The sequence below is a fragment of the Chiroxiphia lanceolata genome, chromosome 7, assembly GCF_009829145.1.
Source record: "Chiroxiphia lanceolata isolate bChiLan1 chromosome 7, bChiLan1.pri, whole genome shotgun sequence".
Taxonomy (NCBI): Eukaryota; Metazoa; Chordata; class Aves; order Passeriformes; family Pipridae; genus Chiroxiphia; species Chiroxiphia lanceolata.
The window spans coordinates 32,955,110-32,967,916 of NC_045643.1; the positions used below are offsets into that span (position 1 = coordinate 32,955,110).

The following is a 12,807-nucleotide window of genomic DNA, read 5'->3' on the forward strand; positions in this document are numbered from 1 at the left end:
TGAAGGAAGATATTGAGAGGTGTTCACTGCAGGCAGAAGAAGTGTGTTCTTACAACCCCAGGATTTTCTAGAGCATTGGATCTTTCCAGTGTGATTTTAAGTGGGAGTACTGTGATCAACATTGCAGATTAGATTACTCTTAATCTCTTTTTTGAAGCAGGGGAGTAAACGGATATTCTAGTTTTTAGCAGCCTGCTAATAAAGATAATCCCATTTTCCACTGAGCTACAGTTGGTTGTCTGTCTGCCAGAGGTAATTGTCACTAGACAGTCACATCCAGTACTGTGGTCAGCATATGAAACTTTCTTATAAATTTTAAATGTTTCTTCCTGTTTGCTTTCAATTTCCTACTTGATATATTCTATAACAAAGATAAGGAAATACACCATGATACTGAGATTATTAGATTAGCTGTTCAATTTTTCTTTTCTATTTCATAGAATCATTAAATCTTGAATTATCAATCCACTTTTCATTGATTCCTATTTTGTGGTAAAGGCTGATGTTTTCTGGATTAGGAGAGCAGAACTGGATTTAATTCTAAATACCTTAGGTAGAGTAGTAGTTTTTGTCAGGCTTTTGAATTAAGAATATCTTATTGCCTTTCTTCTACAATACTGGATTTGATGGAATGGAAAGGAGCCTCATCTAGTCCATGACCTTGCTGAAAAATATATAGGGTGCGTTTGTCCTTCATGAGAGACTTTTGCCAGTCTTTTGCTGAAGACTGCAAAAGATGCCCCAGCCTATTGTTTTATGTAGCTAAGATTTTCTTTAAAGTGTTTTTCTTGGCCTAGTTTCTTGCAAAGTGCCCATTATTGCTTATCTAGTATGGTTCTGGGGAACAAATTACTTTTTTCTCCTCTCTGCCAGACTCTGGGATGTCTTATATACTGCTTTTACTTCAATTTGTTTTTTAAAAAATAGATTTAGGAGTTTGAATCATTACATACAAAATTCAGGTTTGTACACCTTTCATCAAACTTGTTGCATTTGCTGTGAATCTCTTTAATTACTTGATCCTTTGTCTAAAGTTCAGTGTCCAAAACAGGGTCCAGAGTCTAGCAGAGACTACGAAATTGATTAAAGCAGGAGAATTAATTCATAGCTTCATGCATGCTGTCTCCTATTTCAGGATCCTCTTGCAATCATTTTGTTTTCTCTCAGCATCCTGAGTTACCTCATAAATTTTGTCATCAAAATATTTTTAACTTGAAAACACTAAGTGTAGTATAACAGTATAGTTGTGTGTTTCTGTTTAATTAATTCCAGTAAAATAAACATTATCAAAAATAGGCCTGATGTATAGCCCGTGTTCTTTACAAACTTTGTTTTCTCTCTCAGTTGTATTTAATGTCACTAGAAATATTTGTTTGTCTTTAAAGAAGTGTTTCTTACTAGACGTGTGCAGGTCAGCTCAGTCTGGTTTATGCAGACCAGACTTAAATACAAATGATTTAAAATGTTTTTATTCACTTCAGTTCGGAATAAAGTAGTAGAATAACCCTCTGCCTTCAGAACAGTCTCTTGGTAAGAGTGCTTTATATAATCTTTCTGGGTGAACTTGAACCCTGAGGTAATTTTTGGTAATTGCAAATCAGGTTTCTAGAACTGTTATCTCGAAAGGATGACCCTACTTTGGGGAGAGAGTATTTCTGAAATACTGATTTGTACAGCTGAGCTCTGTAGCACCAGTGACTTTTGGTAGTACTTGCTTTATCTGTGGTATAATTGGTGCTGTAAATAGCATGAATATAGCAAAACAGATCTCATTTTCGAGTGCACCTTATTTTCAAGCAGAAGAATGCCTGGACATGCTGGGTTTTTCAGCTCTGAAGTTGGGATATTTTAATGCAGTTTATGTGCAATGAAACAACATAAAAATTAGTAGCTTAATATAGTTAGAGAAGTGCAGCCCATTGCCTTTCTTAGCACCCACATCCTCCACACATCATATAAGAGTCTGGTATTTTTTCATTTTTCTACAGTCTCTCTAGCAATGACTCATTCCCATATGCCAAAAATCCAACTGGCTTTTTTCTTGAAATAAATTAACATGACAGCTATCCTGAAAAATGAGCAACGTTCCTGCTTTTCATGTATGTTCTCTAGAATACATCTGTTTTAGCAGAGTTATTTTCTAACTTAAGTTTTTGCATTTTAAATGAAAGTACTGTGTGACCTGAAAGTTAATGTGTGTCTATCTCTGAGGACTTCCATGGGCAGATAGGAGCTGCTCCTGGTCTGAGCTGGCTGGACATACGTCAGGACAGACTGGAGTCTGTGTGTCTGTGCTGGTACTTTGCAGTGCCAGAGCTCAGGGCACTTACAGAGCTTCCAAAGCAGAACTGGTTGGATTTCAACCACTCTGCTCCCAGGAAGGTGTCTGCAGCCACTGCTTTTACGTACTCTTTATTTAACAGTTTATGCTGCACCGGGTTGCTTGTTTAAACAGAGCTGAAGTAGATGGAACTAGAGAAAAATTATAACATCAGATGGCAGAATGTGTATGAATAAATGTGTATAAATACTTCCACTAGGACACCCCAGTTAAGATTGTGCTTCTGCCCAATATTTATGGAAAAAAGTTCCCTTTAAATAATCCTGGGTTACTTTTGTCTGATTTTTTTTATAAGCGCCAAAATGGTAACTTCTAATGTGTTACACAAAAAAGAGAGTTTAATATGGATGTTTCTAAAGCAGTTTGCTACCCACCAGTCATCTTTTTAATTAGGCAGAGAATAGACTTATCAGTCTGACACCAATTTCAGGGCATGCTGTAATTCTCTGCAGCTTCACTGCTAAAGCTAGGTGACATTTTAGGAAGGAAGGGGGTAACAGAGTGAAAAACTGAATTTAAAAGTACACCAAATTAAGATTTTTATTTAAAATATATCCCTGATTTAATTAAAAAAAAAGTTTTGTCATTTTCAAAAGCAATTATTTCACTTTAGAAATGCTAAGGCATTGTATGCAAAAATAAATAAAAAAATATTGAAAGACATTTAAACCATGAAGTGAAACAAATGGAGAATATGGTACTAGGGTAAACAATTGAGGTATTCCTACATATATTAAAATGTCAGTTCAGCATAACTGGTATTAATTACATTCATTTCTAGGTTTTGAATCTTTAGCAGTTCTTTTCTGCTGCATTTCAGGGATTAATTTCACCACTTGAAGCTTTGATCTCTCGTACTATTTCTGCACACACTTGCACCTTTTGCTACGATCTTTTTTCTGGCTTATTTTATTCCTGAATCACATAAATATTTTTTGTTTTCCCTGCTTTCTGATGCATGACATTTCCTGCCCTGAATCAGAGACCCTGTGTCTACTGGATGTAGTTCCATGTATCTCTGTGAACCATTAGTGCTACGTATCTTAAATCTGGATACAGGAAAAAGAGGAAACAAAGCACTTGGTGCAACGTAGTGCTCCTTACTTATATGATTTGACAAACTCCAGTAATGTTGAAGTTCTTCAGTAGCTTTATCCCATTTTTCATTTCCCTGTACTCAGGTACCTGGCCAAAAGCTATATATTTGAGAGGAATTTTGTTTTAAGGCCTGCCAAGAAATGAGAGGGTTTTTATTACTGAATGATTCATCAGTGCAGAAGTTGTTTTGGTCCTGCTGGAGTATTTTGTATGATGCAGAGATAATTGCCACTGTTGTAAAATATTTTCATTGAGAACAGTTGACATAAAACACTGTACAGAAACTGATCTGTCAGCTTTGTTGTTTGGTGAATCATAATGTGTTGTATATTTTGACTTTCTTTTTGCTTGAAAGATCTCTGTGAAGGTTTTAAAAAAAGTGTAGTTTTGATCAATTTGTACTTTGAAATACAAAGGTAACATTTCATATGAGAGTTTAAATGTTGCTGGGTCTTTTTTCTAATTCCTAAATTAATGAATACTTCAGAGAAATGAGCAATATATAAGAAATATGTAAATGTATTTTGGGGACTAAATTCTTTCATCTTTTAAAGCCAAAAAGTGGTTGGAGCTAAGTTCTTTAGCCTTTTGAGGGCTAAATTCTTTCACGTGGGAAATGTTGAAAACTGGGGAAAATAAAGCCATTATTAACATTAACTTTTGCAGCCAACTCCCTTCTCTGCCACCCATGAGGTTGTGTTTTTTCCTCAGCGTGTACAAGCCTGGTGATACAATATGCAGTGATAAGAGTTCATGTGTTTATAACACAATTGCACATGGTGTGGAAGCACATCCTGTATAAATCTTTTCTGAAATATTGTTTCTAGGGGGTAGAAGAATGGCAGGGTCAGCAGCTTTGGAACCATATAATCCAGTTCATTTGCAGTGGAGCCAGTGGCCAGTGTGATGGCCATAAAGTTCCTGCCCAGGCCATGTCAAAGGTCTGGCAGGCTGCATTTTGGAAACATAACTTCTAGGATGTACATGCTATAACGTGCTGTCTTCTTCACACTGAGACTTTTTCTGCCTGTTCTAAGGGCCTTTTTTTTGAAAGGAGACGCTTGTAAATGAAGTGATTTCTTTTTCAAGTCATTAATAGGAGTTTAAATAAAGAGTGAGTGTGATTCTCTCATCCCAGGCTCCTTGTGATCCAGTGCCAGAGTTTCTCTCTGTTGTATGCTGGTTTTTGCAGGCATTTGACTACTATATTGTTTCTTCAAAAGTCTGTGATAAAATGTTTCATAAACAAATAAATGGTCTGTCTGACTGTGCAAGAGCTCAGCAAATTAAACTGTTTTCAATGCTTCTCCAGTAGGTCTAAGAGCAGAACCTGGAGCCTAAATACAATTGTCTAAAGACAATATAGTGTTCTGCTCTGATCTTCTTGGCATGTGGCCCTCAGCTGCTGCACTTGATTTTGTGGTAATGGTTGAGAACTTCAGAAAATAGATGAAGAATCCTCTCTTCTTCTGCCTAAATTCTACTTCAGAGCCTTAGGAAATGCAGGTGACCACTGTAGCATCCCAATAAGCTCTACTTGGATGCCAAAGCATAACTTCATTCTGTAAGAACAAAGAAACCCAAAATAAGCTCCAGGGTTGTTATTTGAATGTCTGATATATCCTTGAATTTTCTGTTCATAATGTCTTTGTGAATGTAATATGAACAGAAACATTTGAAATTAAAATGTACCTTCAGTTTTTACGCCATCCGCAAATGCAAAGACAAAACACATGTTAATTATCATAGCTATATATATATATTCTTAAATATACATATGTGTACCTATAGTAAATTTGTTTTTCTCTTTTAGGTGTATGCTAAGAGTTCTGGATTCCTTTGGAACTGAACCAGAGTTTAACCATGCCCACTATGCCCAGTCTAAAGGCCACAAGACACCATGGGGAAAGTGGAACCTTAATCCACAGCAGTTTTATACAATGTTCCGTAAGTACCCTTCTGTTTATAAATAATTTAGAACTTTAAAAAAAGGAGTGCTGTTATTAAGACGAATCTTTTTATCGTGAAAGACGAATTCATGGTTTAATAAAATGCAACTGCTAAATGGGCAGAATCATGTAGTTAAGTGTCTGTGGGCTGTGCTAAAGCTCTGTCATGCTTTTATCCAGCAATCAGAAAATAAGAACATCAACCTAATATAAAGAGTGGTAAGGAACTTTTTTCTCTGGATGCCTGTGGAAAGCGGTGCTTGGCTTTTCCCTCAAGTGTCAGTGAGCTTTTGTTAGTTTTGACTTCTCTAATCTCACAATGGAGCAATAGATTTTTGACAGACTTGCTCGATTACATTTTTATAAACTGCACTCCTGCATTTCATCATGTTGAACAGAAGTTTTTAACTATGTTAGCTATAGTGTTCTATTTCTGCTTCTGTCCCTCAGCGAGAAGCGCCATTCCTTTGCAATTTCTTTGCATTCAGGATTGATAAACGCTCAGCAAAAAAAAAATTTTTGCCTCTACTTTCTTGTGGCTTTCTCAAAATTTTCACCTAATGGGTTTTCATGTTGTGAGTATTTATCCTGAGGGGAGCTGATTAACATTTAATTGCCAGCAATGTACAAAGCTATTGAAAAATAAGCAGTAGATTTCAGCATTGCTGTAGATCTTCCAAGCATCAATAAATATCTTCCAAAAAATCCCACAACCAAACCTAAAAAAGAAACAAAACAAACAAAAACATAATATAAATTCTCTATAAATTGGATCAGATTAAATGATTACTGTGACCTGCTCTAGACCTAGTCTTTGACTTTATGGCACTAGGTTCTAGAATCAAAGGGTCTTTCTCTTACACGTGGTAGTAGTAGTTTAAGTGTGTTATCTCTGAAAGGTGCAGAAAGTCACTACTGCCAGCTGGCTGGAGGGTAAGCGAGGCTTAGGGCAGTGTATGTTGTGTGCAGCAGCTGCTCAGCCCAAATCTGTAAGGAAACACTTGGTAATGACCAGCCGACCTCCACAGTTTGATGCTGGTCCTCGTCTGAGACTCAGGCCAGGGCACGCACTGTTCCCTCTCATCAGACTTCATAGTCAAGTCTTTCAAACTTTTCTGCTTTTCACAGCAGAATTTTACATGCTACTGTCTGCTTGACACGCTTTTGATTTCAGTTGCCCTGTAAAATTCTTGAGAGAGGCATATTTTGTCTGTCAACATTTGCTCCGCAGGTTTTTCAGGAGAAATATAAGTGAAGGTTGTTCAAAAGATAAAAGACTGCATTCACAGTTGTTCGGAAGCAAGTAACAAAACATGTGGTGGTGAAATGTGACTTGGAAGTGGTTGCAGAGTTTGTCTCTGAACATTAGGAAGCAGAGCTTGTTCCGTATCCACATTTGCTAATATTTATTGGTGTATGTCCTAAACAGAAAAGGAGCTCAATCGTGCTTTATTTAAGTAGTCCAGCTGTTGGGAAATTTGTATGTGAGGTCCTATTCAAGATAACACCAAGGGTGGTGATGCACTTGAGGAAAATAATTGGATGAATACTTGTGGTACAGCTGTGTGTGTGCACCACTCAGTCCCACTCCATGAAATGCAGAAGAAAGTAAATCTCTCTAGAGATCTCTTTTGTGGCAGTACAGACTGCTGTTACAGCCTCTCGTTCAGAGAAAATCACTTCATAATGAATTTTCCAAAGCATATGACTATATTGGAATCTTAATAAGTAACTGTTTCCAAGTTTTGCTACTGGAAATGACTGTGGGTTTTCCTTTGCAGGAAAAGTGGTAAACAGATTGCAGGCAAACTCATTCCACTCAGTGGTTCCAGTGCTGTAGATTGTTCAAGGATCTTACTTTTTTTTTTACTAGGTGCAGAAAAGTTGGCGTGTTTTGTGATATTTAAAGTTTATATTTGTTGTTTGTTGTCTGCTGCAGAGATAACACCATCTTTATGAGGTTGTGATTAAAAGTGCATATTATGCATCAGTAAAGATTTTATGGCAGATTGGAACCCTGGACAGCTTCCCAAGAACCCCAGACTCTATTATGTTTTGAGAACTTTGATTATAAGGGCAGAAAATTATTACTGAGCAACAAGCATGTCATATTCAAACCTGTGGCATATTACCAAGTGCTTGACTGTTCTCTGAGTTTTCCAGAAGCATGAGAAGTTTTCTCCCTTTTTATGTTTTTGGTTTCTTTTTTTTTTTTTAGTTCAAATACTTTTACACAAAATACCAGCACTGGTACTTTTAAAACTGCATGACCTTGCTTAAAAATCCATCTGGGTGCTTCCTGTCAGTGATGTTTGAGGCACTGAATTCCACCAGTTCTAAATCTAACTTTAACAAAGGTTTATTTTTCTTTTGAGAGTGTACTGCCTTGCCTCTCCTTTGAATGCAGTCTCTCATCCAAAAATATGAAAGGATGGAAAAATGCCCCTTTTCAGGCATATTTGCTATGCAAAATGCCATTTCCTATGCAAAATTCTAAAAAGTCCTTGGGTCTAAGTGAGTGCAAAACAGTTGCTGAGGCATTTTTTGTGAAAAACAGTGTCATTTGAAAGACTGAATATAATGCAGAGGGATGTGTACACAGTGTATGGTTTCTGTCTTCTACTGCATTATCCAGTTGGCTAATTTTCAGGAATCAAAAAGCAAAACCTCATAATTGCAATAAATTTTTTTTTAATAACTGACTATAAATTTAGCATTGCATGTAGCGTGAGTGCCTAGGGTGTTGTCTTTGGAGTTGTTTGTTTGTTTGTTTGTTTTTGCTTTGGATTCTTTAACTTTGCAAAATGTACTTAATAATTGTCAGCTTGTGTGCCAGAATTACAGGGGAGACTTGTAGGGGAGATCCTGTGTTTATTGCAGCCATTTTGTGTGAGGTTATGATACTTTTCAGAGAGGCAAAAAAACCCCACATGTTGGAGTAACTTTTATATAGTAGGCATGGATGTTTGCCTGAAGCCTTGAATGTTGGAGTCCATCCCTGGAATTAAACACCCTGTCCACAAAAAAAAAACCAAACAAAACAACAGTTTTAATGAGTCTAAATGTCCCTGTCTCTGTAGAAGGAGAACAGTGGCCAGTGTTGCTGGAAGTCACTGCTGGAAAAAGACCAACAGAGGCTAAAAATAATATAGAAAAAACTATGAGTAAATTGCACTTTTGTTGTCTGGGCATTGGATTAAGAACAATTTTGCCAACTTCACTTGCTACCTTTCAATATTTTGTGATTGCTATATCTGGGTGAATTAGGCAATGAAATTCATATTCTGATTTACATGGTGTGACTTTGTTGGCCAGTAATTAGCATGGATACGTAATACACAATGAGTTGGATGGTTGGTGTTAGCAATTCTGGTGTAAGAGGTGAACCCAAGAAATTCAGTAAAATTTATTTATGCCATTGAGCAACAAACAGCTTTGATAACAAGCATAAATCCAGGGGGTTTTCAAATTGTTGGTATTGCATCTCTGAGATTGTCAGGCTAGATTTCTTTTGTTTCTTTTATCTCTAATAATAAAATAAAGCTTAGCACACACAGAAAAAATCATTATCGTTGGAATCAGCCTAGCTGCAGAATTTTTATTATCAGAAACAAGGCAGAAAATAGCTGCTTACTTCAGTAGGCACATGGGCAGAAATATAAGAACTGGTTTTGATAATAAAGCAAGCAAATTTATCTTTCAGTATTAATATGAAAGAGATGATCTGTTGAATAATATGTTCCTTATAACTTCCTTTCTGACAACATTCACTCTATTGTAACATTAGCTGGTACTTTCAAAGGTGTTGAATATGCTCTGTTTCTTACAGCTCACACTCCAGATAACAGCTTCCTTGGATTTGTGGTAGAGCAGCACCTGAATTCCAGTGACATTAAGCATATTAATGACATCAAAAGGCAGAATCAATCTCTTGTCTATGGCAAAGTAGATAATTTCTGGAAGGTGAGTTTTCTATACTCATATGCCCGAGCAAATTTATTTTGATCAGTAGAATAAAGCATAACTTTTAATTTAAAAGTATCGCTTCTGTCTAAACCCATTTTCCTGAAAATAAATATATTTAAATAATTCAGTTGAACATTTTGAAGTCTTTTTGATAGGAAACTTCTGACTAGAATGAGGTGGATCCTTTGCTATTTATGTATGCCTTCCTGATAGAATGAAAATAGTCTTATAGTCTTGATATGAGAATAATTTTGGAAAATGCAGAAGCTGGTAAACATAATGGGAAATTGAAGGTGTTGGAGTCTTTGTGACCTTTAATCAGTCATAAGCAAATGTGTATTTCAGTTATTTCTTTTCTTATATCTGCAACCAAAAATATACTGCATTTTGAAGTGGAAATTACATTTCACTAAAAGCCTTAGAAGTGAGCAATCTTATTTTCTCTCCTGTAATAGTACCAGAGTTTTGTTTCTTTAATATTGCAATTACTGTATTGTCTCCCATCTGCAGACCAGAGCAGCAGAAAAACAACACTGAGATTAGGTCATATTTTCACCAAGTTAAAATATATTGTGTTATTAAGTCACAGTGGTCCTTTTCTTTTGTCCACAGTCCTTTTTTGTAGCTCCTTCTTCCAGGCTGACACCCCTGGGAGTGTCTCTCTCATGCAGTTTCCAAAGAGATTGCTTACTAATAACTGAATTTCTTCCAAGTTACCTTTATCTCCGTGTGCCCACATGCTCTGCATGCCCGTGTCCTCTGTGTGCCTTCCCTCTTGCCTAAAAAGACCTTATTCTAAACCTCTTGTCAACTGAAAAAGGAACTGATCAGGACATGTGCCATACATAAGACCAAACAATATGAGAGTGTGAGAGCACCTATATCTTATATTTTCTTTTCTTTTCTCTTCCTTGGCATGAGAATATTGGTCTTGCACGGTTTTCTGAACCACATCTAGTCTGACTGAGATTATACAGAGTAAATTCTTGAAAAATGATACCTACAAGTAAATGATCAATCTGTGAGGTAAAACAAACCTAAAACTGAAGACAAACAGTAAAATGTTCCCGGTGGTAGCAGAAAAGGTAGAGCTGAATGCTTGGCTTCTGTGTTGAGAAAAATATGTAGTTAATACTGTGACGGTTATTGTATTTGGCTCATGGTATAGAACAAGTTATAATGCCCCAGTCTGCGGTCTCTTCTGTCTGCAGAATGCTGGAGCAGAGCTGGGATCCTCTCTTCAAGTCTTTTTCTAGCTTAGGCTCTTGTACTTTTAGTTCCTGATCTCATTATCAGTCTCTCAGGAACAGTTGCTTGCCATAAGCATCTAAACTTCCTGACCTGATTTGTAGTGCACATCAGCAGAACAACCTGTTGAATCCTAGTTGGATTTAAGGAACAAGATAGTTGCTTAGTCACCAGGGGTTTTTTTTCACTGAGATATATATCTTTCTCAGTTTATTTAGTCTGCATGAATTCAAAAATATGTATTAATAGTTGATATGCCCAGAGGGGAGATTTGTGACTGCCTAGTCTCAGATTCTGTATGGCACACTTATTCATGGACTCATTAAGACAAAAACATGGCTTTTTGGAAAAGAACATCCAATTTTGACTTTTAAATAGCACACAGTTTAAACCCCACTGTTTCCTCTGGTAAAGTTGTCAAATAATTGCCTTCTCCCTTAAGACTTTGCATTGTTTCTGGTACAAGTTTACATACGGTAATTTCCAGTCCTAGTAGGAGTTAGACTTTCTCTACTGGCCTGCTGATGTTTCTGTTCTGTTTCCCTGTAGGAATATATAGACTGAGGTCAAAGTAACCTGGAGTCATCTCCTGAAAAGCCTGTATATGCTGAACCCCTGAGAGCTTTGTGCTTCCTAATCCTTAAGTGATCTCACATGTCTGTTTTCTCTGAACCTTCTCAGGATTATTCGCATTCCTCTTGAAATGTGAATTTTAGCAAAGGGCACATGGGCCATACCAACACCAAATCCAAAAGGAAATACTGTGTGCATTGTTAGGCAGATCCCCTTTTCACCACTGTGAACTCGTGTTTAGGTGACTTCTCTACCAAGCCCCTTGTATCATGTTTTAGAAGTGCTGCTTTTCAAGTCAGTGCTCTGTTTCTCTCAGTATTGCCTGTCTTGTTTTTTCCAAGATATGTGATTGGATATCTGGCCATATTAAAATGGGTACTGTATGGTTGTAACATCAAGCACATTAAAACTGTAACTTGCAGATTGTAACTGCAGTCATGCACATGTGCACTTGTATATAAAGTGCAAATCACTGCAGACAGACTTTGCATCAGTTACAGTGTGGCTTGTCTTATCTGGAGTGATAAAATCCAATTCTTCTGATCAAGAGAAAGCCTGAACTAATCTTGTGTCTGTGTAATTTGCTTATTTCACGTTTCCTTCATTTTCCCTGTTCAGTGCTCTTTTCATCTGCCACCATGTCTTGTAAGGAGCCAGACTAATCTATTTATCCTGCTCCTGTTCTTTATACTGAACATGGCCAATTAACAAGAAATGTAATCTCCACAGAATACACGTGTCACTGCTGGGTCTGATCAGTCATTAGAGAAGCACAATGTGGAGGGGAAAGCATCCCACTTCCATAGACTGTGGTGTTTTTGGGGAACAGCAGTTGTGAATAAATTGTTTAATTTTTAACGAAGCAGGTTAAAGTGGAACTGAAGTATGCATAGGACCATTTTTCCCTGGGGGTGGGGCTGGTATAGCCAACTGCTGTCATGGTTTTATATAGCCATAGACATGGGTTCTTTTCTTGTGTGGCTATACCTGACTCAGTAACATTCATCCCATATTATAGTCAGCAAGTCCGGGTACGCCTTGCTGGAGGTCAGGAAGGATTTGTGCTGCAGAGAGCATAAGAGAAATCTTGTTTATTTTCCTCTAATAACTAGATCAGTCTTAAGTGGGTTGAGGATTACAAATAGGAGACTGTAAAGAATTTTGCCACATTCCTAAGGGTTATATTTAGAGGTAAGCTGTCAAGGGCAACGTTTGCCAAGTTTTGGATGTGTTTGTTATAAAGGTTTGGGGTTTTGTCTGGCATTTCTGACAGTACTAAGGAGTAAAGAGAATCCTATTCCTGCCAAAATGGGAAAAAAAAAAAAAGGAATGAGTAAAATGTGAGTGAAACCCATAATGCTCTCCATTATCAAAATTGGCTTTAATTACAGAACATTTCAATTAAAAAGAATGTTTTTTATGTTGCCTTAGCTCCTGTTTTGGTCTGTCTTTTCTTTGGTCTTCTTCCTGCAACTTCCTGTCATTATATTCCACTAATTTTACCTTTAATCCTAGAAAGAAGAAAGAATCGAGATTCATTTTGCACTATTTGCTATCTCTCTTTTGTGGGGTGCTGTGAGAGAAGTCAGAGTGTTGCTTGTATCAGAAAATAGTCATTAACGCATAACATGA

At 36.9% G+C, this 12,807-nt stretch overlaps 1 protein-coding gene across 1 annotated transcript in view; it reads left to right on the plus strand.

The window, feature by feature from the left end:
• The window catches only part of MGAT5 (alpha-1,6-mannosylglycoprotein 6-beta-N-acetylglucosaminyltransferase), a 121,004-nt gene that overhangs the window by 77,677 nt on the left and 30,520 nt on the right, over positions 1-12,807 (plus strand). The window contains exons 10-11 of the mRNA XM_032692864.1: positions 5,253-5,386; positions 9,218-9,351. Coding sequence (XP_032548755.1) covers positions 5,253-5,386; positions 9,218-9,351 — 268 coding nt within the window. The remainder of the gene's footprint in view (positions 1-5,252; positions 5,387-9,217; positions 9,352-12,807) is intronic.